The 25,640-nt window shown below is 56.1% G+C and overlaps 1 protein-coding gene across 9 annotated transcripts in view; it reads right to left on the reverse strand.

Moving 5' to 3' along the window:
• Positions 1-1,601: 1,601 nt before the first annotated feature.
• The window catches only part of ASTN2 (astrotactin 2), a 331,775-nt gene continuing 307,736 nt past the window's right edge, over positions 1,602-25,640 (reverse strand). For all 9 annotated transcript variants that reach the window (XM_072025073.1, XM_072025071.1, XM_072025070.1 and 6 more), the window contains 3 exons: positions 10,396-10,496; positions 9,066-9,249; positions 1,602-2,551 (listed from right to left, as the gene is read on the reverse strand). In XM_072025073.1, the coding sequence (XP_071881174.1) occupies positions 2,314-2,551; positions 9,066-9,249; positions 10,396-10,496 (523 nt within the window). In that variant the 3' untranslated portion in view covers positions 1,602-2,313. The remainder of the gene's footprint in view (positions 2,552-9,065; positions 9,250-10,395; positions 10,497-25,640) is intronic.

The following is a 25,640-nucleotide window of genomic DNA, read 5'->3' on the forward strand; positions in this document are numbered from 1 at the left end:
GGTCAGGCACCCCTTGAGCCACATCAGCCCTGTCACATTTAGGATACCCCAGCTCCTGTCACCAGCCTTACAGAAAAAGCCACCAATTTGTCCATCAGGTAGGGAAACACCGACGCTCACCCCCAGGGAACCCACAGCCCTCCCCATGGCACCCACACTGCTCACAGCATCGCTGAGCAAACTTTTTTTTTTTGCTGTGTTTTGTTTGACACAACAGCAAAGCTGAACAAATATTGCCACAACACCTCCGTGGTGCACGGTTTGTGAGCTGGCACTGGACAAGGCCAAGGCTGCGCACCTCAGCTCACGGAGGTATTTCAGGGCAGGATGGTGCTGAGCTGGACAAGAGCAGGCAAAGTGTGCCTTGGTCTGCAGCAAGGTGAGGCCATCCCCTTCATCCCCTCAACATACACATGCCCAAAGGCTGTGGATACCAGCTGCCTGTGAAGGTTAAAGGGATGGGAAAGGAGCAGAGCAGGGCTGGGGAAGCACTGCTGGGAGAGGCATTAACACCCGCAGTGCCCCCATGGTCCTCGTGCTGGGGCGGAGACCCGCAGTGACGCAGTGCTCACAGCCCAGAGCCCCCCGAGTGGCACTGGCCTCTCCCTCTCCATCAGGAAAAGGGATTTAGCTTTAAAAAAAAGAGCTCTCAGGCAACCTGCAATGCATTGGCTCTTGCTCCAAAGGCTGCTATGTCAAGGCAACATTTCCTGTGAGCTCCAGCAGGACTCTGAGCAGGTACTGGAGGTCTTCCCAACCTGCAACATTAACATGGTTCAAGCCAAGGGAAGAGACAGAACCAAAGGAAAAAAGTGGGGGGAAAAGAAAGAAACAAAGAAAGAAACAAAAAAAAACAAGAGCAATTGAGGAGGCACCATCAGAATTATTTGTGCGTCCAAATCAGGCATATACATTCAGCTCAAGAAGGAAAAAGCCTCTGGCTGAATTTCCTCCACATCAAATCCTGCACCTTTGTTTGGTTTCAAAACATTTTCATTTTGAAAGTCACCGCTTGCTTGTTTATTTTTACTTTAAAGGGTTAAATAACCTGAAAAAAAAATAAGCAAAACTATTTGCTTTGCATTGACTAAACCGATTCATTCAGCCCTCAATGTTCCCCTTTCCCCCTCCAGCCCCCCTCCAGGTTTGTTGTTTTGCTTTAAAAAGAAAAAGCAATAGCTCCGGGCAGCTCTGATTTTTGTTTTTTTTCCTCTCACCCTCCCGCACTTTTTGGTTTGGCTACCAGACTGAGAAATCCATTACCCACACAGATCCCGGGCCAGCCTAACCCACATCTGACAGTAAAAGAAACCAGATTCTCCATGTCTTTTTAGCCCCTGGCTTCCTTCTTGGGCTTTCCCACACGTCTGCAGCTCCCAGCGGGGCCGGTGGCTGGGATGGGTGTTGGGCAGGGCGAGGACCCTACACAAAGAGGCTGCACTTTCCCCTCCTCTCCCCGTGTCTGCTCTCGGGGTCAGCGCTGTTCTCCAGCCACGGCTCGGAGACACCCACCGGGGATGTCCCCACCCAGGTGACACCCACCGAACACCCAGGCAGCGGCGAGACAACATCGGGAAGAAACACCAAGGAGGCAGTGAAGATGGACTTAATATGAACCTTTAATGCACAGAACAAGCTGCCAGGAGCCTTGCGAACAAAGGCACGGAGCCCTTCTGCCACCTCGGGGTGGTAAAACACACCCAGCGTGCCTGCAGTGTCCTCGCACCTGCCTGGCACCCGCCTCCGGGCATGGTGCTCGCAGCCTCCTGCAGCCAGGGTGCTCCTGGTGGCCCTGGCTGTGGTGACACCAAGGTCCCTTGTGCCACGGCTCCTGCCTGGCAGGGCACACAGGGCACGCCGGGCACACAGGGCAGGCAGGGCACAGAGGGCAGGCAGGGCTCTCCCCCCACCCAGCAGCTCTCCTCTGCAGCCTCTCGCTCTAACTCTAGCGGGTACACCTCCTCCTCCCAGGGTTTTGGAGCATGTAGTCCAGGAAATTCAGTAAGAAAAGATTAAAAAGGAGAGACTTTTATGCTGAGACAAATCAGGTGCTTCTTTTTTTTTTTTTTTCCATTTTTTTTTCTTTTCCTCTTGAAAATTAAAAAAAAAAGAAAAAAAAAAAAAAGAAAGGAAATTAAAGTCCAACTTGCTGATTTCGTGTTTCTCTGCAGTTGGTGTGAGAAAGTCCTGTTTGGCCTCGCTGTCCCCTTCCACCCCTCCGACCACCACCCATCCCCAAGCCGCTCAAGCCATCACAAGTCCTCAACTCCTCAGCACCCCTCTGCCTCCCACAGCTCAGGCCCACACCTTCCTTCACCGCCCCTTGGACTCCCCGTAGGTGTTGCGCAGCATGGAGACCATCTTCTCCTCGCACGTCACTTTGGTGTCCTTCAGGATGCTGTACCACACCACGCCGGGCGGCCGCACCTCCTCGCTGCGGCAGAACAGGTAGGGCATGGTCTCGGTGCGGCTCTGGATGTAGGCGCTGCGCAGCAGGGTTGAGCAGTGACCGCTCACCTTCTCCAGCCTCCTCAGGATCAGGTGCGCCTTCCTGCAAGGGAGAACCGGAGGCTGCGTTGTGCAGAGGGAGCCAGCATCCCTGGCTTCCACCCCTGGCTCTGCCTCGTGACACAAATGGATGAGCCCCACACGACACGAACGGATGAGCCCCATCACCAGAGCATCGTCGTGCCTGTTTTAGGTGGAGGGAAGTTCTCTTTTCCCCAAAAGTTCTCAGCAGAGCTGCAACTACACAGGGCATGGGGTTGGGGGGACCTCAGGGCTGAGCCAGCCGAGCAGCTCACATGCCCTGGGGACACCGCCTGCCACTGCCAGGTTGTCACCGCTGCCACCGCGTGCTCCTGGCAGCCCTGGCACACGTGCCAGCCCCCGTGCAAGCCGGCACACCGGGGAGACCCGCGGCACCTTGCTGCTGCCAGCCCGTCAGCACGGCCCTCCCTGCTCCCTTTTCCCAAGTCTCCAGGAGGCAAACGGCCCAGAAGGCCTGACACTAGAAGAGCGAGGAGAAAAAGCACAACACATTAAGACAAAACAAAATAAACCCGTAAGAAACCAAGAATCCCCTCGTGGGAGTCTGCAAAGTGCTAAATCAAACAAAGGGAGGGGAAGAGGGTTTACTTCAGTGGTCTGAAAGTCTCAAGATCACAGATTATTTCCTCTCCCTCTGGTGCCACAGGAAAGCTCTGGATTTGGGGTTAGGGGATTTCGCAGTTCCTGAAGGAATGTAAATTCCCGATAATGATATGTCGGGGGCAGCGCTGTCAGTCAGCGAGGCATAAACACGGGGATTATTTGATTATGAAAGCTGTGTGCTGTTGCAGCCCGGGCTGCGAGCTCCCGGCGAGGAGGCGGCACCGGGAGCATCGTCTGTGGGATGCGGGGAAGGGGTGGGCACCCGCCACCCACGTGCCGTGGGGGCAGCGAAGGCAGACAGGGCGAGAGGGCACAGCGGTGTCACCCACCGGCTGCGGATCTCTCCCAGCAGGGCAGGGAAGCTGGACAAAAGGCTGTAAGAAACCACAGCTCCTCCAGCACTGCACGTGGAGAACGACCCCGCTTCTCCCGCGGCCACCTGAACTGCATCACCCGGTGCTCCTGCTGCACGCCAGCACCTCGCACACTGCCCACGAGGGGTCCTTTGCTGCTGCACGCCCACCACTGGGAATTCACCAAATTCCAGGATGGAGCTGGGTGCTTTCAGCAGAGACACCGATTAAAGCCCCGCCTAGCAGTGATCCAGGCTGCTGTGAGCGGCACCGCGGTGAGGCCAGCAAACCTCATCAAACCGCAGCCACGGGGGTGGAAGGGGCCAAAAGGGATCACCCGTGCCATTTCCTCGTGGCCCTGATTTGTATTTGAGTAACCTGTTTGTAAGCTGAAGGTGGAGCAGAGTTTGTTTCCCCAGGCAATCACTCCAGCACGTACCCATCCTCATGCTGAGGACCCATTCAATGTCGGCTCTGATTCTCCCTTTCTTTCAGGGGAGGTTCCCCAAACACAGAGCCCACGGGCATCCATCGGATGGACATTTCTGTGAGCTGACAGTGCTCGGGAGGAGAGCATCTAGCCAGCCCTCCCTCCTGCTCTAAGGGTAATTATCATTCAGCTCTCAGGGCCATAGCTCTATGGTCACCCCATTTCTGGGTCATCTCTACTGCCCAAAGGGGGCACTGCCCCTTCCCCTGCTCGTTTTGCCCGTTTGTCTGAGCTGTGCAGGTGCCCACAGGGATGACCCCACACTGACATGGGAAAGTCGCCTGTCTGAAGGCCAATTAAGTAATGCCATGGGGTTTTCCCCTAACTGGTTCCTGGTCCAGCTCACCACAAGCAGCGAGTGCCCACGACCAGCCCTATCCAAGTGGTGGTAACCATGCCTTGGCCCCAAATCTGGGTGTGGCGTGGGCACCCCAGCACACACACACCTGCTGGCCAAGCTCTTCTCTTCCTCTCCTCCCTTCCCACAACTTTGCCTGCTTCCTCCCCTCCCCAGGTCTCTTACCCCATCTCTCACTTCCCTCCTCACTCTTCCCTTCCCATTTTCCCTGCTTGCCCCACCGCACCATGGATTTCGCTGCCTGACCGTGTTCTCCTCCTGATCCACTCTCTGCTCTCTTGTCCTGGCAAAAATGAGGAGCAGTAAGAAGCCCAGGGGCCAAACCACCCAGAGCTGTCGATATCTCATTGCTGGGGGTGGTCTGCACACACCTGCTGCATCCACAACCCCAGGAAGGGACGGGTGGGATGCAGCACACGACGGGCTGCCCCTGGAAGGATGCTGAGCACACTCAGCACCGTGGTCCAGGAGAAGGGGGGTGGTGGGGATCAGGCCCCTCGCTTTTGGTTTCCGGTCCCAAAGCCCCAGATTTGATGGGTTTCACTGCCTTGAGACTGAGTCATTTATTTTAGCGGGGTAATGAAGTCATGTGTAAATGTTAGATTTAGCTTTTGGCTGTCAGCTGTTCCCTCTTAAAAAAAATAAGGAGAAAGAGAGACAGAGCGGGTGAGGGGAGGGGTGAGAAAGAGAGAGAAGCTTTCTGGTGAAGGCTGGGTAATAAATTACAGGAGCAGCTCCTGGGCTGCCAATTTAACACCATAAATCAAGCCCTGGGTATTACCCAAGTGCTCCCTGCGGAGGGCTGTCGGGTCAGAACGACCACCTTTTCAAATACTGGAAATGAAATCTTCCTAAATGCTGACCAACCTCATCCCTGCCAGGAACTATAATTTATTGCCTTATTAAAGGGCAGGAATCAGGAGAGGACAGCAGGGGAGTGGGGTGGGGGGGTCATTCCCATGGCCAGCCCCCGAGCTCTTGGCCCTCCAAGGGATGGAGCAGCCCCCTTGTGTCACCCCGCACCCCGGCCCCAATTCAGGGTGCCCCCCGGGGGTGCCCTCCCTCCTGCCCCGCTGCAGGGGCAGTTGTTTTAAGTCGGCGCCAGCCGGGGACCGATTCTGCTCCCTGCTTAAGTGACGGATTTAGGAGGTCACAGCCGAAGTCATAAATGATGGAGAGGGGGATTAAGAACGGTGACGGCTCCACGCGGCTGCTTCCCTCTCCGGTGCGAGGCGAGGGGTGGGGAGGGGGACGGGTGCCTGCTGCGGGGCACTTCCACTTTCCTCCTGCATGAACCAGGGGCCTGGCAGTGCCTGCAGGTGGGACTGGGCACCGGGTGCCTGGTTGCCAGCCCTGGCTCGGGAAGGACGTGCTCAGCCCTGGGGTGCTCCTGCAGGGGAGGGACGTCCCCGTCCCCTGCCCCCAGTGGCACAGGGGACAGCGATTGCTCACCTCAATGGCTGGCGTGGGATGAGAACGCAGCCAGAGCCAGCAAAACCCTGCCCTAGCTCGCCCAGGAGGAAGGTGCAGAAGGAGAAGGGACGTGAGGAAGCAGAGGGGCAACGACACCTGGGCTGGAGGGGAGGACGAGCCTCCCGGGACACTGTGGGAGAGGGTGGCTGCCTGTGCGCTGTGTTCCCACACGGGGCGATTTTGTCATAAATTCCGATTTTTCCACTCTACTGAGAACTGACCCGGGTCTGTCAGACCCTCATCTAGGAGGATAATGAGTCCGGGACTCGATGGCCTCTTATCACAGCCTCCCATCGGTACATTGCATTCCCCTCGGTACCAGAAGACAGCTGCTCTGGAGATGCACTTCGCCTCCCGCGGCCGTCCCGGCTGCCTGCCTGGGGGACTTGCTGAGGGCAAGGCGAGCCTGCGAGCCCTGGTGTCACATCCCGACCCCCTGGTAGCCACAAGCAGGGGCACGGAGGGAGGATTTTAGCCTAATTCTTTCTCCTGCCTCCTCCTAAAAGCCAGGCTGTGCTTGCAGAGGTCACGAGAACCGTCCCAAAGCACAATATGAGAAAATAATAGAGAAATCGCCCTGTCGCTGCGTCAGGAAGCGCTCCCGCTGCACAGATCCAGAGGGCTGAATGCACAGTAGCATTAAACCTTCACTGGTTTAGACAGATTCCTCTGGTTTGTTGGAACAAATTAACTCTGCGAGATTCACTCGGTGTCTGCATGAGGAATGGGGGGAGCAGGAAAGGGGTTGTTGTTGCTCAAGGAGACGAGCAGGATGAAGCAAGCCAGGTGCCAAGATGCTGCTGACCACAGAAAGTCCTGGTTTAGGGCCACCTATGAGCTAAGTTTTTAATGTCTCCTTAATGTAAACCGTCTGGTTGGGACATCTGGCTGTCAGTGTGTCTTCTAGCAAGCAGCTGTTTGCAGTAACCTGTGGCTTTCATGGAAACTGGGCTCACGAGGACTCCAGTGTGATGTATTTATTACACGGAGGCAATCAACTTCCCTCTTGTCGCTCAGTTTTATGAGCGCACATTTACTGTGAATCCGAGGCTCATCTGATAAACATTTCAAGGTACGAAAATGAATGTCCCCCTGGGAAGGAGAACAGCCCGTCAATTAAAATCGTGTTACGAGATGGCCTCCCTTGGCAAATCCTCACTCGCCTCCCGCTACGTCAGTGCCTCCGTTTCTGTCCAAGCTCCCTGAGAAGCTGGGCTGGACTCTGTGGTGCTCTTGGAGAGAGCCTGGCACCGTTTGTGGACGCTTCCCCTTGTCTGCAAGGCACACGTTGAGTCCTCAGGTACAGGACAGGGGCACGCAGGCTCTGCTCGGAGATCGCCTGGCTTGGTGTTGAGGACAGACAGCAGCCGGACTGACCGCTGGCTCCAGATGTAGCCCGGTACAGCGTGGAGCAATACTCAGTTGGTTTAAATGTCACCTTGCAAACCTCACAGCTCCACGCAGGTATCGGGGTAGCCGACATCCTGCAGCAAGCGTGCGGGATCTCAAGTGACAGGGCTGTGTAAGGACAGGCTGATGGTCCCCAGGGGGGTACAGAACAGCTGGAAGGGACGAACACGTCTGCAGTGTCATCAAAGAAGGAGGAAGGCAGAGGGAAGGAAGAGTGGCTCCATGTCAGGCGCTAATGAGCTACCGAAGAAATTATGACCAAGGTCATCTCTGTCAGAGGGCAAGCCCCAGGCCAGCTTAGATTTATGTCCTGGATGAAGGGAGACTGCTGTAGAGTGCTGTCATCCTGGTGCTATGGACAGATCCTCACTCGTGTCTGACAAACAGGAGTGGAGGGGAGAGAAAGAAAATCTTTTTCAGTTATTCAGGGACTGCCAGACCCCACTCCTCTGCGTTTCTCTGCACCCATTTGTCAGAGAGCAGTGTGGTGGGTGAGGGTGCTGGAAGAACGGTGTCCATAAATGCTTCCAGGCAGGTCATGGCTATCCGAATCCCATTGGAGATCTCAGGTTGTCCAGAGAGATGTGGCTACTTCCAAACATTTATTGCTGGCCGCTTCCCAAGGGGCCGTGTCTAACATAAGGCTGTACGTAGGTAAGACGAGGCGCTGTGTGCTCGCAGCCTTGCGTGGTGTCAGTGGCACCACAGGACGGAAATTTAGGAGGACCTTCCTACTGCCGACATCAATGAGCTGAATTCATGTTTGGGGAGAGAGGGGCAGTGGAAAAGGGGATCTTGGAAATATTTAGTTTGTACAGTATTCCACTGGGAGGATAAAGATATGTCAGGTCAGATAGAGAAATAAGTAGAAGGAAATGCCCATGAAGCACACTATTTAGTAGAGCCAAGTTTACCACATACAGATTGCTCCATCGTTGCCCCCCTCTGATGATACCAAACACCAAATCTACAGACAAAAGCAATAACCTATTTGCCAGCACCACGGCTCTCCTTCCAGGGGCTCAGAGCCCTTTTCACAGATGCACACCCCCTGCAGCTGGAGGCTGACGTTTCCCCACACATCCCCAACCACCGGAGGAGGTGGAAGGTGCTCAAAGCCATGCCCCTACTGGCCATGGGGAACATTGTCCAGGTGTGGAGGGAGCCAGTACAAAAGGGGATGACAGAATGGGTCTGTCCTGGGTGACAGAATCCGTCCCACTCTGGGGACAGACCTAGAGGTCACACCGTGCTCCCTGACACAGACGGGCTCCACCAAAGAACACCCAGGAGGGGCTCTGCTGCTGTGCACAAACACTACAACATAAGGATGGATTTGCCCTGTGTTCCTCAGATACCTCCCAACGGCAGCTCTGGCTGCCTCCTGCCTGTACGCAGCACCCTTAGCACACCAGTACCCACTGCATTTTGGCTTCATCCCCTCCATCACCCTTGCCAGCCACGTGCCCTGCAATTAACCTGGGCACCTCTGAATCCAAGGGGAGCCATGGTCTCACCTACCATTGTCTTGAAGATCCAAGTCCTGGATTACACACAGCTCCCTCACTCTGTCCTAGGCCTGATTTACTCCCCCAGTCCCCCCACAGCACTCCCAGCACACTCAGCTCCCTCCCAGCAGCAGCGCCCAGCTCAGGCTGGATTCCTGCTCAGCTGCTCGGTGCCCCAGAAGCATTCATCCAAAGACCAGGTGGGACCTGGCACCCCTCTTGGGTGAACACCAGCAGGGGACATCCCTCAGCCACAGGGGAAGGCCAGGAGGGGCAGGGCAGGCAGCGGGGCCAGGGAAGATGCGGGCCAAGGCCAGTACCTGGGCCCCAGCTCGTCCTCGCTGCGCCAGACGAAGTCCCCGAACTTCTCGTAGTGGGAGTTGTAATGGTGCTGGACTCGGAAGAGCATGGAAGCAGAGACCTCCATCAGCGTGTTGTAGGCTGTCTGCTGCTCCTTCCCGCTGGTGTAGCCGTTGTAGAGGTTGTAGATCTTGTCAGCTATCTCTGGAAGGAACCAAGGGGACAGGATTTTATGAACATGGAAAGGAGAGGGATGAGCAGGGCTCTTGGCAGGAGGAGATGGTGCCTGGGACAGCTGCAAGGCCCCTGGGGGCTGCCTGCAGCACCATTTGGCAACCTGGAGAGCATCTCGCAATGCCTCAGGTACTGCGGCGAATGCCCCACACACATGGGACAGCCCCAAAAACTCCAGCAAAACTCCATGGGGGAATGGGAGAAGGAGAGGATGAGGGCTGCCAGCACAGGCAGAGGCAGCCTTATCCCCGTTAGGGCAGACAAGGTCTTCCCCTGTTCACTGTGATGTGTAGGGTAGGAAGAACACAACTGCTGCTAACGAGATGGTGCTTCAGCCACAAGTGCCGTGCATCATCGTTGTGGGTACCTCCCAGAGCAGCTCGATTTATTAAACAAGAGGGTGCACTTTCTGCTGGAGAAAAGGATCTCTTTTTAGAAATGGAAAATGCACAGAAACCCATTTCATTCCTTTTCTTTAGTCTGCTCATTTGCTCATTTTTCTGGAAATGCTCATCAATAACACTCAGCAAAGTATTAATCAAAACTTCCTTTTGTGTGCTTTACAAAATAGAAAGCAAGAAAGGAAACAGGTAACGTGCCTTTCATGTAGATGAATCTTTTAAACTTTCAAAGCAGCAAAACCCTCAGGGAATCAGAGGGGAGAACAAACAGAATTAGTTTCAAAATTAGGAAATGCAACTATTCAAGTGGTTGGTGTTTCCATTTCAGAACCAAACCGGCCACCACTGACAGCCTTGGAGCACCCAGAGGCGGCCGTGCCCCCATCCCAGCCAGGGCTGTCCCTTGTGCTTTTGCAGGAGGCGATCACCCTTTCCAGGGGACGTGTGTTAGTGGCACCCACGGCCGTGTGAGGGGACAGACACAGTGGCACTGTGCTGCACAGGACCACGGAGCCACCAGCTCCAACCGGGACTTTGCTACAAGATGCTTGCAATTTGTCATCCTCTCCCAACCCGATGCCCAGCCTCATTTATGGAGCTCGTGCGCTGCAAGAGAGGGGACTGCAGGGGGTTGCAGGAGCACAATGGATACAGGAAAAGCAAAATTAACAGGAAATGTCTTTTGTCTTTGAAAATGAGGTGCCTGAGCGCTGACCTTCTGCCTTGCTGTCATCCACCAGCGGGCAGGCTGTCCTCAGGGTGACCGTGCTCAGCTCCGAGTGTCTCCCTCGCGTGTCCACCGCGTAGAGGGTGAATCTGGAAGGCAGGAAGGAAAAATACATCTTTATCCCTCCGCCCAACACCACCGGGTTGTTATGGGAACTGCCCTGGGGAGAGAAGGGAAGAATGCGGTCCAGGCTCCCATCAGTCACTCCTGGCATCTCAAGGAGATGTGAGAAGGTCGTGGGCTCAGAACTGGAGAGCACCCAGAGGGAGAAGCCAGGGCTGTGGGGACAGGTCTGAGCTGCACGCTGCTGCCACATGCCCGGGGAAGGATGCAAACCCCTCCAGGGTGCTCAGCCATGCACCCAGCAGCACCCGGCAGTGCTTTGGGGCTCGTACCTCCTCGCAGCAGGGCAGTAATTCCTGCCCTAAGTAGGCTCGTGCTGACAAGCGACAGCTCGCACACATCCTGCGAACGGCCCTTGAGGTTGTTTTCTCCCTCATTTCCTCACCAGGGTGGGGCTGGTAAAAGGGTGGGAATGATAATTTCACACTTGAAGCTAATGGAGAGCATCTGACAGTAAAATACGGCTTTTGTGCTGGATGGAGCATTGAATAAACAGGCTGTGGCTGCATGGGACGTCCCGGGATGCTGAGCTCAGAGCCCTGGTCAGAATATCAAGGCTCCAACACGAGAATGCTTCTTCGCAGCAGGAGCAGTAATCTTCTGTCCACTCTCCCAAAAGGCATCGGTTTGTGTCTATTCACTCCGAGCCAGGCGGGGGAACTCAAGCTGGCTTTGACAAAGTGCAGGGGCGGGCGAGAACCCCGCAGAGATGGCTGGGAGGGGGGTACCCAGGTCCCAGGAAAGAACACGGCCCCGCTCCTATCCCAAGGGAAAACTGTGCAGAGCGCCATAAAAGCAGCTGAAGCTTAAATGGGATTGAGACCCCCGAGGCATGTTTATTTAAGGAATGGTCCTAACTCCTCAGCACCCTTAGCGGGGACAGGAGCAATGCTTCCCCTTTCCTTAGCCCCCCCGGCAGCCACCCTGCGTGCCCCACAGGCAGCTGATAAGGGCTGACGTTTGTGCGGCAGCGATTCCCAGCGCAGGACATGCTCTCTCAGAGCAATTAGCATCAGCTCCTTAACAATACCCGCTGACTGAAAGGACGCCAGCAGACTGCCAAGGAACCCACTTGTGTGTAGGGACAACTCCCGTTTTCACAAAGCCGGGGCGGGCAGGAGACGCACACGCTGAGCTCGCCCAAGGAGCTGCTATTTAATGCTCTGGCATGACATCATTTTCCATAATTTACAAGGAACGGAGCTCAGAGTGGGAGCATCTCAGGAAGGATGTCCGCACTGCGCGACTTCACAAGTACCACACACAGGCTGTTCTCCCGCTATAATTAAGGGACAGCAGCAGAGCAATAGGGGAATGGGAATTCAGGGCAGCAGTGTGACTGCGGGGCTTTGCAGCCCAGCCCGCAGGAGCCGCCTTCCCTCCTCGTCCTCCAGCAGAGGAGGGGTTCAAGGTGAGGAAGGAGGCTCCCGCTGGCAGCAGGGGATGTTTCTGCGGTTCTGCAGCATGAAATCTCCCCTCTGTGGGTCCGGAGAGCAGCAGCAATAGGGGCACCCAGTGCTGAGTGAGGACCCCAGCCCATCCAGGCACCATTGGTGGGCATTGCTTTTCTTGCTCACCACCATGAGCCTGGCGAGCGGTAAGGGGCTCAACGAGAGGGTTTCTGCTGCGAGCTGATCTCCCTGATCTCCGTCCCCATCCTGGGGTCGTTCACTCAGCTGTGTTTGTTGCATCCCCTTTTGTAAATGGGAGCGCGCAGCTAATGTGCAACCTCTGCTCTGCCCGCAGCAGCTCGGGCTGTGAGGCTCCATTAGCTCGGAGGTAATCGGTGCCAGAGCCCTTCCCTCGAAAACAGCAGACTTTTATCAAAACAATTGTAATAGTTGGCAATTAGTGCCCGCATCACCCATTCCACTGCCAGCGGGGTCAGGAGGGGGCATCTCTGCTTGGCAGGGTGCTAAAGCGCAGCCTGCCCTCCGGGTGATGGTGAGGACCTGCGGCAGCCCTCTGGCTGTGCTTTTGCCCTCCGCCAACAGGAACAGAAACAAAGTCACTCAAATGCCAAGAGCAAGAGCATCTGGAACGGTCAGGGCTGGGTTAAAAAACAGATCAACAAACAAGCCCTCCGTATCATCATGTTCTCAGATGAGATTAAAAAAATAAAATAAAACTAGAGCCTAAATGGAAAAACAGCAGAAATAAAGTGGGGTTGATCTGGTCATAAAGAGTGCTTTGCCTCACCTGAAACCAGTCCTCCTTCAGAGACCCTGGAGGAAAGGTTTTCTTTTCCAGTCACTGAATGAGGGATGTTTTGGAACCAGCACCAATAAATTCAGCTTTGGTGGAAGCTGGCAGCCCCAGCACTACGCAGCCCTCTGCCCCTCTCCAGCTCCTTCCAACGAGTGATCTCAGAGGGTTTTAGCATTAATTATGGTCTAAAGGATCACCCTGAAGCACGGCAGTATTAATAACTCCGTTTTATCGATGGTAAACAGAGACATATGGGGTGAAGCATCTTGCCCAGGAGAGCCTCAGTGACGCAGGCAGTTTGCAAACGCAGGAGAGGACGGGTCCCAATCTTCTTCTCAAACCACTTGACCACCCAGCCTCTCTGCAGCAAAACACTTTTACAGCCAGTTAATGGCACCGCGCAGAGTGCTGGGGGTTATTTTTTTTTCCCCTTTATTCCCAGAAACAGACAATTAAAAGAAGAGAGTGCAAAGATCTGTGGCTCAGCGTAAACCCCGCATTAACAGGTGGCTCCTGCTCAGCGCATCCAAGAGAAACCTCTGGCAGGGCTGGGACCAGCCTGGGACCCAAGGGGCACCAAGAGGGTGGGCAGCTGGTGGGAGGACAGGGACCACTGGCAGGGACAGGGACGTCTGCATGGCAAACACAGGGAAACGAGTGAGCATAAAGGAGGGAGGGAGGCACACAGAGCCCCTGGCTGGCTGGAGCCCAGCTCTGCACGTGCTGGGCTACGTGGGCATCCTCCTGCCATGCTTACATCCCCTTACAGCACCTGAGGACAAAACGGGCAACAGCTCTGACAGCAACGACCTGCACCTGATTATGCCAACACTGCCCCTTAGAGAATTTGTACCACAAAACAGGGCTGGAGAGCGGCTCTGAGGGTTTTGCCCACGGCAGAGGATTTTGGAGGTGCAGTCAGCGCCAGGAACCGAAAGGTCCCAGACCCACACTCACTGCACAAAGTCATGCCAGACAACCTGGGATTCCATACGGGAGCATCCTGGCAGAGCTCCTCCACAACCTGGGGGTGTTTTGTGTAGCCATAACCATGCCCCGTGACGCTTTCTCACGTTCCCTCTGTTTTCCAAAGGAGCTGGGGGCGACCTGCTGCTGCCTCACAGCTGGCCCTCCTTTTCAGCTGTGCCCTCGGTAAGGTCCCACGTGAGCCCTGCCGTCAGAGCGCGAGTGAGATGGGTTTTGCCCAGAGGGGTTCCAAGGAGCGTTTCACCACTGCAAGCACATCCGCTCTTGGCAGAGAGCAGCCCCTCCATGCCTGGAAACGTGGCCACCTCTGCAGCGAAACAGCACACCAAGTCCTATAAAATAAGGCTGCTCCGATGTTTACTACTATATTGAAACCCACTGGGACCAGAAGGAACTTTGAGAGAGAGATAGAAAGCAATTAACATGTGGCCTCATGAAATGTCAGCAACACCTTCCTTGCAGATACCCCACCCAAAGTTGGCTAAAGCCTGGATTTTATCACTAAGCTCGAGATACTTCTGGGGGGGGAAGAGAAAGCGGGATGGGGGGGTTAGAGTTTCAGTTCCTGGAATCCAATGATTGTGGAAGATTGTCAACTGCATTCAAAAAGAAGAAGAAGAAGAAGGAAAAAAAAAAAGAAAAAAAAAAAAAAAAGAACAATATGTTTCTAGTCTTTCTCAATGCAGAGAAAAAAAAATAAAAATGAAAATACAAAATTCTAAAGGCACAAAACCACAAGGCTGAGAACGAAACCCCAGAACGTGTTATTTATTTATAGACAACAATGCCGGCTCATGATTTTTTAACTCCATCTCATGATGCTCATGCTGTTTGAGTGCTTTACTCATGATCCTTATTTGTGGGAAGGGAGATAAGGATTTCTGTGTCTGACCTTCCTTAGTTGGCGGCGGATTTCTTTACATGCTGCAGAGATATCCCAGGCATTTCTGCTCTGGCGCGTGCACTGCTCTTCCCGAAGCTTGCTGGGCTCACGCAGCTGGTCGATGTGATGCTGTACCACAACCGAGCAGCTTGGGCTGCAGAAAAAAGGGCCCAATAAGGAGTCCACGAAGCATCTGCCAAACACCCCTGTGAGGTTAGCGAGTGCCTACGACCAGCAGCTGCGCAGCAAACCCGGCCGTGCTAAGGCATCCCCTGCAGCACGGAAATGGGGCGCAGGGCAGAGACATTGTCCCAGCAGCTCCAGAGCCCAGCGTCACGGAGAAGCTCAGTCTCATGCTTTCCGAAGTGGTGCAACCACGCCGTGCTCTTGCCAGGAGGGCTTGGTGTGAGCTTGGCTGATAAGCCTGGGCTCGGTGCCTTGCTCCTGCAGCCCCAGGGCTCTGCTTTGCTGCTCGCTCCAAGGCAGACCTTTGCAGCTTGGGTACGGTGCCACCACCCCTGATGCTGAGCATGAAAATGCAGCCCCTGGCCTGGCTCGTGCACATCCCATGGTTGGTCACAGATCATCTGTGCCACCAGCACAGCCTGGGCTCCCCGGGCTCACACACAACCGGCACCGCGTGGCTGAGGCTGGCCCAGCGAGCTGACACAAACACATCCCGCCCCTGCTCTTCTCATTTCCTGCTCCAGCTGAAAAACAATTTGATGGCCTCCGTTTAAAAGCCCCTGGCAGAGCAGCTCCTGGCAATCCCCGCCTGCTCCCAGCCGCTCAGTGACCCCACGATGGGATGTGGGACACCGCCAGCAAAGCGTGGGCTGTGCCCGAGCGCATGCAGGATGGAGCATCGCTCAGTTCCCACCAGCAGCCTCCCCGAACCATCACTGCTGCCAGGTGGGAGAGCCCAGGGGTGGACCTGAGCCATGGGTGCTGCAACCCCAGCTGTGTGCCGTGGGGTTGTGCGTGGTCCTGGCCCAGCCATGGAGCTGCTGGGTGCCCACCCAACCCTATCCCCATGTTGGGGGTGCCCAGATGTGGCAGGAGGGAGCTGAGCGTCACAGCAAGTCTCATGGATGGGCACAGAGCAGGAGCAGGAGCAGGAGCAGGGCTTGTCTGCCAGCAGCTATCTGGGCAAACACGGAAGGGGGGTGTTCAGTGCAAGCATTTCCAATTCAGAAACCATTATGTTTTAAAAAATAATCCAATCAAATAAAAAGCAACCCATCCACACCAGCCACAGGAATGCACTTTAGTTTACTGGTAACTCTGTGATTTGAGGTAATTAAGAAAGGTAAATGAGAGCCACCCCTCTGGTCTCTGCAGCAAACAGCAAGCATACAATGAGAAGCGAAGGCTTTTTTGGAAGGAGAAGCTTTCTGTGTCCATCTGCCGGCCTCCTTTTTGGGCTGGTTGGTCATGCTGGGCCCCTCTTTGTGGTGCCAGTTAGTGAGGTGGGCTCGGGGTACCAGAGACCTCACAGCTTGGGGTTTGGGCTGAGCTTTACAAGGCAGTGGATGTTCTCTTGCTGTCTCCTTGGGTCTGGCATAGTGACAAATATCACGGCAATCAGATGGAACTGGTAGGGCATTTGAAGGCTGGCAGGAACACAGGGCTGGGCTGGGGACACAGGGCTGGGCTGTGCCGGCACAGAGGGGGCTTCCCATGGTGGAAAAGGAGCTGCTGAGCACCTCGGAGCCTGCTGCACAGGGAGAGGACCTGAGGGAGGTGACATCAACTCCCACCTCCCAGTGGTGCTGCTCATGGAGCACACCCCTTCCACAAAGGGACCAGCATCTCCTTTGTGCTGCCATCATTTTCGGCTTTGCCTTTCCACTTGTGCCTATGCTGCACTAAGGAAGCCGTGGATCCTGAAAAAAATATTTTTTAGAAAGCTCTCCTCCCATCTCCACCACCCAAGAAAAGCACCTTTTATAACTGGGCTTCTTTCAGCCATCTGTGACGAGTGCCCCGTGTCCCAGCAGCGCGCCGGGAGGACAGGCGAGCAGCACCGCGGGTGCCACGCCAGGTACTGGAGCGCTGCCGCCCCGCGCGCACGAGCCTGTCAGTAACTGTTCTCACCATTCACACCTCTTTTTTTTTCTTTTTCCAGGACAGCAAATGCTGTGAGACTAATCGTTACCCTTCAACAGATGCCTTCCAACAATGCTGGAGAGTGGTTGTCAGATGGAGGGAAATAAATGTACCTGCCACGGCGAGCTTCAGGTGTCGGATGCTTTTTGGAAGCGCGCAAAGCAGCGTCCATCAAATCCTGCTGGCAGGGGGAGGACAAGACAAGGGGCTGCTCGCTGGGGAAGGGTTTTGCTTGCTGAAGGAGACTTCTGAAGAAAGGCAGACCTGGGCTCTGAGATGGTGAGGTGAGCACGTCTATATGCGATCCCCAGGCAGCACCACGGAGTGAGCTCTGCTGGAGCCCCACCAGCTCAGGTGCCGAGGAACAGCAAAATGCCGCTCTGTAACTTTGGGCTCTCAAGCACCGTCTCTGCAGGGCACTGGCTCAGCACGCTGCGCTGCTCCGTGCCTGAAGGCTCGCCCGCTGTCCCCCAGCTGGAAGGCAACGGGCAGCCAGAAGCTGGAGGGAAGGGCTGAGTGCCTGGCCCCTGCACCACGCGGCAGAGCCGGGCTGCCTTTGCTGTGCTCGCACCCCTCACAGCGTTTCATCCATCTCTCCTCATTTCAGAGCCCTGTCAAACACAGTCCCAATAAAAGGATGAAAGGGAAAGCAGGAAGTTAATTAAAAATCCCGTGCAGGCTACTGCCTGGACCCACTGCCTTGCTGCGAGAGAAATCCCTGGTAGGACAGGCGCTGCAGGCACAATGTCTCCGTTTCCCCAGATTTCCCTAGAAGCCCCGTCCATAGCCCCCCCCAGCCCCAGCACAGCAATTCCCAGCACCGCAGTGGCTGTGAAAGAGAGCCTTGATACACGGCCACCTCCTGCTCCCTGGAGCCCTGCTCCTGAATGCGACCTGTGTTGGAGGGCCAACATCCCACAAGGCGCTCCTTTGCCATCCGCACACCTTGCGGGAGGCAGTGCCAAGACGGCCGTAGGCGAAAACGTGTCTCACTGCAACCGAGGGAAAAACCCAGCCAGATCCAGCAGGGCCGAGGTTTTAGGCAGGAGGCGCAGTGCTGCCACTGCAGCCCCTCTTTTCGCTGCATCCCCACGGTGCTGTCACCATCCTGGGGCTGAGAGCACCCACGGTGCCTGCTGAACGCCCCCCCCTCCTTTTTCTCTCTCTTGCAGCTTTCCTCCCGTGGCACCCCTGCTCCGTGCAGCCTCTGCAAGCAGCAGGTAATTGGTCCCTCACCCCTTGCTTGTGACATGGTTTCTGTTTCCCTGGTGCATGGCTCATGTTCAGAACATGTCCTGGCAGCAGCAGCTTTACAGCACTGACCGAGGCAGAGCAAAGCAAGTGCCCGTACAGAGAGGAGCTGCTGCACTGGAAAAAGCTCCTGGTGGGGATGAAATGAGGATGAGAGAACAGCTCCTTGGCACCGGAGCAAGACAGCGCATCCAAAAAGCAGCCCTGAAATGAGATAACGTTAACACAGCATGTTGCAACCCTGAGGCTTCTGCTCCTATGCTCACTCCAAGGACCAAGGGGTCTTGGTCTTTTGTTAGCTTGAAGGTGCCCAGCAAAGCCTCAGGATGTCCCAGAGACAGCTCCCAAATGTTGGGGATGGGACAATGGCAGAAAAAGCTGGATCGCTGTGGAATTATCAGATATGAGAAGAGGGACAGGGGGTGTTCAGGGTCCACATTTTTTGGTAGTTGTGTCCCTTCGTCCTGCTGGCTCTGAGGATGAGGTTTAGCAGACGTGCTCATAGAGGCAATGCAACAAGAGCCGGCCTGGCCCTTCACAGCCTTCACTGCCTGTCCCAGGGCTTGTGGCAAGCTGTCCCCCCTCACCTGGCAAGGTCACAGAGGGACCCAGATCACCCAGGAGGTGAGTCTTAGTGTCCTTTGGTGGAGGGAAGGACCAGGAGGAGGTGGAGCTGAGCCACTCCAGCTGGTGCCTTTGTCTCCAGCGAAGCAAAAGCATCTCCTATCGGTCTGTCCCCGTTCTGCTGGGACTCACCAGGAGATCCCAAACAAAGCCCTTGCACGAAGGTCAAGCGAGTCGCCTCCGGCTCCCCGTGCTGCTGGAACAATTCCCCCCACTCCGCTCGGATGGGAGCTGCAGGCTGCAAACCACAGGAGCTCGCCCTGCTCCGGCTGCAGAGCGTCAGCGAGAGCTGGTGATGGAAGCGAGCTGTCCTGGGAGGGCTTTCCCCAGGCTCTGTGTCCCCCAGCTCCTGCCGCAGTCTTTACCCTGGCACTGTGACACCCATCACTCCTGCTCTCTGCCAGACCTGAGCACCCCGATCCCCCTGCTGCTGGGACCCCCCGACAGCACCCACGTCCTCTCTCCCTCTGGCTGCAATGCCTTCTGCTCTCCCCGCAGCCCCTGCCCTGTCCCTGGGGTCGGGGACAAGCCTGCCCCTCTTCCCTGAGCCCCAGACAACCCAAAGCCTCCAGCCTCAGCTCCGTGATGTTACATGTTTAGGGGTAGGTCGCTGTTCTGAGGTTTTGCTCAGCTTCTTTGTAAAAACCAGTGGCTGGGTGGGTTTCAGCCTCATCTGAAAGCATTAGCATGTGAGTCCCGTGTGCCGGGTGGGTCTCCAGAGAGACACGTCGCTTTGGGTACCTTCCTGCACCTTGGGCCAGCGTGGGACCGCTGCTCTCCTCCCTCCGAGCACGGCTGTGGCTGCAGGAGACGAGAAGGCTGCTCAGAAGGCGAGGGAGAATAAATCAAACTCTTCCTCCCGTTGTGCCAGGGAGAAAGGAGAGAGAAGAGAGGCCCTGGACCCCTGTGGCGAGCTCCACAATGGAAATGTTCGCAGCTAACCATACCAGCCACTTAACCTACAAATGCTCTGCGAAGCTTGGCCATGGCCGGCCCCAGGGAGATGGGGGGAGAGGAAGGTTGTGACCCTTGGCAAATTGGGAAACGTTTGCCCCTCCCAACCTCACAGTCATTCTAAACAAGAACCAGACACTCCACAGTTTGCTACCCCAGGAGTTCCCCTTGGTGGGGCTTGTTCTCATCCTCCTGGGGGCTTGGCTTCCATCTGGACTGCTGGTTGAAATCCAGCCCAGACTGGTAGCGACTTCAAAAGGCAGTGTCATCTGAGGAGTAGTGGGTGGTCTATGTCAAGCGAGTTGATGGCTCTCTGTTCTTATATAAGCCACCACAATAGGGCCTCCTGGTCGAGAGCCTGAGAAGAAAGGCAACGGGCCGCACCGACCGTGGGGAGCGGGGTCTCCCTCGGCCCCGGGGTGGTCGCTGCGGCGCAGGGCGCATCACCTTCGGCCGGCACGGGGCGGCTGCGTGCCCCCTGCCCGCAGCACCCAGCTCCGTTGGGTTTGTCCTCTGGCACCGCCTGCCAGCCCCGGCTTCACCCTCCTCCTAAAACAAAGCAACCCGGAGCCTGCCAACAATCAAAGCACACAATGGGACGGCTGGGAGGCGGGGGATGCCTCCGCTTGCCTCCGCTCGCAAAATCCAAGGAGGGAGCCAAATGTGCCGGCCTCCAAGCGAGAGGTGGCCATGCCTTGCGCTGGTCTGCGAGAGTGGGTCCTTGCCACGGCCTCTCCATGCCCCAAACCCACCCGGCAAGGGCTGTGTGCGCCAATGAGCCCCAGCAGAAGGATGCCAGCCCATTCCCCAGCCACCGTTGCCCACCAGCCTCTGCCCCGTGGCCCCGGCTGGCAGCGGGACGTGGTGAGCGGCTGGCAGCAGTTGGGAGGTTCTCACAGCTCCGGCAGGGACAGGGTGGCGGGGGGGTGGGTGGGAGAGAAACAAATAATAAAAACAAAATCCCAGTAAGCACGTTAGAATTCGTTTGAAGTGCAGGGGAGCTTTCAGGCAGGGTTATGTACATCTCCCAGCCCGGCGTGATTTACACATTCCTTGCAAGCAAAGGAATCTTCCCCGATTTGAAGTAAAACAGATGTTTTGGGTTTTTCTCCCCCCCCTCCCCACCCCCTTTTAATCATTTCTTTATTGAAATGATGGCTATACGGCCAAGCAGTCCTAAGAGCGAGCCCTGCTACCCCCAGCTGGCCTCCGAGGGGCTGGACACCCGCTCCCGTGCACCACGGAGCCGCCTCGCTCCTGCAGCACGGCACGGGACGGGTTGGCGAGTGTCCGGAGGTGCTGCTCCAGAGACACCTCTCCTGGGGGTCTCCTCCCTTGTTTTTCGCTCCAAGAGCAAGGGCTGCAGCTCCTGGCAGCTCTTCTGAGCTAACACACGGGTCCACCAGCCCTGCTCCACCAGCCCAGGTGAGGGCTCCAGCACTTCTTCCATCAACCACCGGTCCAGGGGACTTGCTGTGTTTGATGGTGGGACTTGCCCATGCCCCTAGACCCCAGCACTATCCCTCACCCCATTTGTGATCTGTCCTGAGGGCATTTTTTGAGAACAGAAGCCCAGCGGATGTCCATGAACTGCAAGGGCAACAGGAAGGAAGCACAGAAGCCGCGATGCTCTCGCACCCCCAAGCGCAGCCAAGCACAGGGGATGGAGTTTCTCTCTTGGTTCGAGCACTGTGTCATCTCAGCCAAGTCACTTTGCCCCTATTTTTATCCCATTTTTTCTACCCAGGAAAGTCATTCAGGGAAGGAACTTTCTTTTCCCAGGGGGATGCCCAGCACTGAGTGCAACGGGGGCTTCTGAGCACTGGTTGATGCTGCAAACTACCAGTGCAGCCGTGCTCTCGAATTTACACTCATAATAATAACTCATGGCCAGTAGCAAACCCATCCAGCTACCCCATCTCTCCTTTCTTTCTCTTTTTCTTTCTTCTTTTTTCTTTCAAATCCTGCTGTTATTTCTCAGTACTTCGTTGGTGGCAGGGTGGGAAGGCTTTCTGTGACACATTGGCGTACCGTTGGGACTCACTCCCATTCCCGTCTGGTACACGCGATTGCACAAGAGAGAGAAACAAACGGGGATGAGGAAATGCGTGTTTATGAGAGGCAGCGCTGTCATCGTGAGCAAGGGACCCCCCGCAAGAGAACCAGCCTGGGAGCCGGTTGAGAGTTTCCATTCTCTCCTAACACTCCATTCATGCCTTGTTTCATACCTCCCCGGGGGCTGCGCCACTGGCCGCGGTCCCACCGCGCGGCGCGGGGCTCACCCCCCCACGCACCGCCTTCCGCGAGGTTCGCTGGGAGAGGGGGGTGAGAGGGATGCTGTTGTCTCATAAAGATAATGAATTGAGAAAGAGCAGTGCCCTTTGCTGTTGCATGCGCTCCTCGTTCTCCTCCTCTGGCTGGCAGCAGGGCGGTTTGTCCCCGCAGCATCCTCCCTGCCCGCTGCCCTCGCCCCGTTCCTCCCCGCGCGTGGCTCTCCGTTAGCGCCCGCCAACGAGGCTCGCTCGGCGCGCCCGTGATGAGCGGCCTCCTGACCCGATCGGGAACCCTCCGGATAATCCAAACCACATTGCCGCCTGATCGGATACAGTCACCGGTAAATAACCTTGACTGCAGCGGTCTGGAAGAGCGAGGGATCCTATATCAGCCCTATTAATGATTTAGGGCCGCACATCGCTTGCGGGTGACACACACGGGGTGCATCCCTCGCTAACCCCAGGTGTCTGCCCCAGGACAGTCCCCTCCGAAGTCACCCAGCCACCACTCCTGGCAGTGGCTTGGAGCAGGGACAGCCCTTCTCCTCCCGGCACGTGCTGCAGGGCTCCCAGAGACACGTCTGGGCTCCGATTCCTCCCCCCAAGCAGGTGGGGTATTAATGAAAACAAAAGCAATCCCCCTGCACGCATACTACAACCCACTTGGGTCCCTCTCCCTTCTGCTCCCGCACGCTCCGCCGCCTTGCCCCCCTTCCCCACACACCTCCATTTCATTATCTCTGATCTTGAGCTGCCTATTACGTGCTTTTTGCCAACATAAATATTTAATCCCAGCGCACTGCACGGAAAGGCCCTTGTGGAGTTAACGCTTCACCTCATGTTTCCCCTTGGAAAACAATCCCGCTGCAGCAGGTACAAGGCCACAAAGGCCGGAGGGGGCCTGCGAGGGGCTGGGGAGCCATGGGGGGGACACACACGAGGGGACACCTCGATGGGGAGGCTGCTGGAGGGGTTGGGTTTGTGGTGGAGGAGGCTCGGGGATGGCAAGGTGCTGCCCAGGGGGGTACTGGGGTGCCCTGTCTTCATGGGGCTGGGCCTCAGCGGTATTGGGGCTGCCGCGGTCACTGCGGTGCCGTGGGTAGCACTGATGGGGAAAGGATCTGGCTACGATTTCACCTCAGGCCACAGGAGCGCGGTTTTATGTGGCTGTTGGGTCGGTCTAAGGTACGTGTTTCTGCTACTGGTATGGGACAGAGCCCAGCAAAGAGGTGTCCCAGTCCCAAGCCAATAAATGGTATGGAGACGTGCACACATCAGTCCTCGTCGTACAGCTCCAGGGACATTGGTCCAGTGCTCGTGGATGCCAGGACCCATGGGGACACAGCACCGCAGAACTTACACAAAGCCTAACAAAACCCCCAGACCCAGGGAGAAGAGGGAGAGAGCACAGAGAGGGTCACCCTGGTAGCACTGATGCTCCTCAGAGGTGGCCTGTCCCTCAGGCAAACACCCACCCTGCAGCAGGGCCACAAGGGCTGGATTTATGGGGTTACCCTGGCTGTGTGCTCGCTGCCCTCTGAAGGGCCCAGAGCTCCTTCATGGGCGTCAAGCAGGGAGAGCTGCACTGATGCGACTCTCGGGCAGTATCCCAGATCTCTGGGACAGCTAAGATCACCATTAGGCAGGAAGGTGCTGCTATTAGGACGGCGTTTTGCACCAGAGAACAGGCTGCCCATGCCGGGGACACGCCTCGGCCCTTGGCTGCACACGACGGATGTTCCTGCAGGGAGGGCGGCGCAGCACGGGGCCAAGTGCCCAACCTGCGGCAGCCAAAACGGCCCCAAATCCCTTCCTTTATGTCTCTGGTGACGTGCTGAAGGGCACCGAGGAAGCATTTTGGTTTGGGATGCGTGCTCTGAGAGGTTCCCCAGACAGCTTGAGGCGGGTCCCGCTTGTGGCCCCGGCGAGCACCGAGCCTCCCGCGTGCGGGACGCGCGCTCCTCCCACACCCTGTCACAGGCAGGCCGGGAGGCTGTGATGTTGCAATGACGCACACCAGACAGAAAGAAAATATGAAAGCATCCCAGCCCGGCGGCAGGCTCTTCTGTTTGGGGTTGCGCAACAAGATTAAGAGCTGAGGCGATTTCCATCGCTGCAGGGCGGTGGGAGATGCTCATAAGGAAGGAGAAAACTACACCAGGGGCTGCAGGCATAGCTTGGGTCCCTGCTCTGTGCACTGCCCTCAGGCTTCCCCAGCAGAAACCAAGGGCAGAAAAGATGGAAAAAAAGCAACAGACCCCAATTCGAGGGTCAAACACCCCAGAAGGTCTGCAGCCCAAGGGGTAAGCATCAAGCCTGTGGTCTCAGGTGTCTGGGCAAACATCTACCAGCGACCCAGCACTGAGCTCTCTGAATTTCGGCACCCTTCTCTATATTCCTGCCCAGGCAGCAGGTCTGAAACCCAGCTCCATCAGCTCATCCGATGAAGAGAGGACCCCTGCCCCGCCGCCCCCTCCAGCCATCATCCCCTGAACAAAGAGCGACCCTCGCCCCTGCTTCTTTTTTTAGAAACGTTTAAATTATGACATAAGCTTTGGCTCTGAGGGCTTTCAGTGAAAGCCAGGGTATTTTCTTTCCCCTTTTCATAACAGAAACCATATTGCTGTATAATCAAATTTATTTCATTCCTGACAAGCAGAGGGAAGTGTGTGCGTGTGTGGTGACCAGGAGTGATGAGGGCATGTGTTGGGGGACATCACTCCAGAGGTACTCCAGGCAAATATATCTACCCCTGGCAGTACAAGGTGGCATCGGACTGGAGCATGAGGTAGCCAGGAGGTGCCAAGCTCAGGTATTAGAGTGAGGGGAAGAGCATAACAAAGTGGGAGAGGAAGCGGAGAAGTAGTTGCTTGGTTGCAGAGGTGGCATCTACACGGTGAGGTGGGATTTCCATGGGTGGTGCTCCCTGACAGAGCCTGCCCTGGTCTCTGCTGAACTCCTCCCCATGTCTTGTTCCCTCAGACCTACAGATATGTCTCAACAGAGTGGAAAAACCAGCACGCGGCTTTCTGGATGAGGCTGCCCAAAGGAAGCAGATGACAAACAGCCACCTCCAGCCAACTTGGCTGCAGCAGGACGGAGCCTGGACAAAGGGCTCTGTGCCGAGCGCGTGCGGCTGGCAGCTGCCCCGTGCCGAGCTGTTGTTCTCATGAACCTGGTGCTCACCTCCTGCTGTCACATCGGGCTTCCCAGCTTGGGCTCCACGGGCAGCATTTGGGCTGTAGGAGAGGAACATTTTTTATCCAGTGATGGGGAGAACGTGCTGAAGTCACGCCAATACACCCAAAGGAACCAGAGATGCTCCAGTCAATGTGGTTCATCTCCCTGAGCTCTCTGGCAACCACTTGAGGCAGCCTTCAGGGAGCTTAGCAAAGGATGTAGCTCAGCTCTAGCACCTCTTTTACAGGCAGGACAGCTCAGGAAGCAGCAGCTATTTTCACAAGTATCTTCATTTTACATTGACCTACTCTGGTACAAATTCAGCTGAAGTCAGCGGCAGCCTTGAAGATGGTGCTCCCAAAACGGAGGTACCCAAATTCACTGGTTATTTTTACAAACACAAGTTCTGCAGCAGAGATTTGGCCACCCGAGCACTAACAACTCAAGACAGGCAATGAGGGCTCAGACCTTGGGGGACTGAGGGTTTTCAAACATCTCAGCACAAACAGCTGAAAAAGTTACCAAAATGGGGGGGTTTTCCTGGATATGGACAAATCTGCTTTTAAGCAAGAGTTAAGCAGCAGCAGTTGCAGCTGAGAAATCGCACACCACGCCCTACCACACTCCTGCTCCATCACCTG

Source organism: Anas platyrhynchos, chromosome 18 (assembly GCF_047663525.1).
Source record: "Anas platyrhynchos isolate ZD024472 breed Pekin duck chromosome 18, IASCAAS_PekinDuck_T2T, whole genome shotgun sequence".
Classification (NCBI taxonomy): Eukaryota; Metazoa; Chordata; class Aves; order Anseriformes; family Anatidae; genus Anas; species Anas platyrhynchos.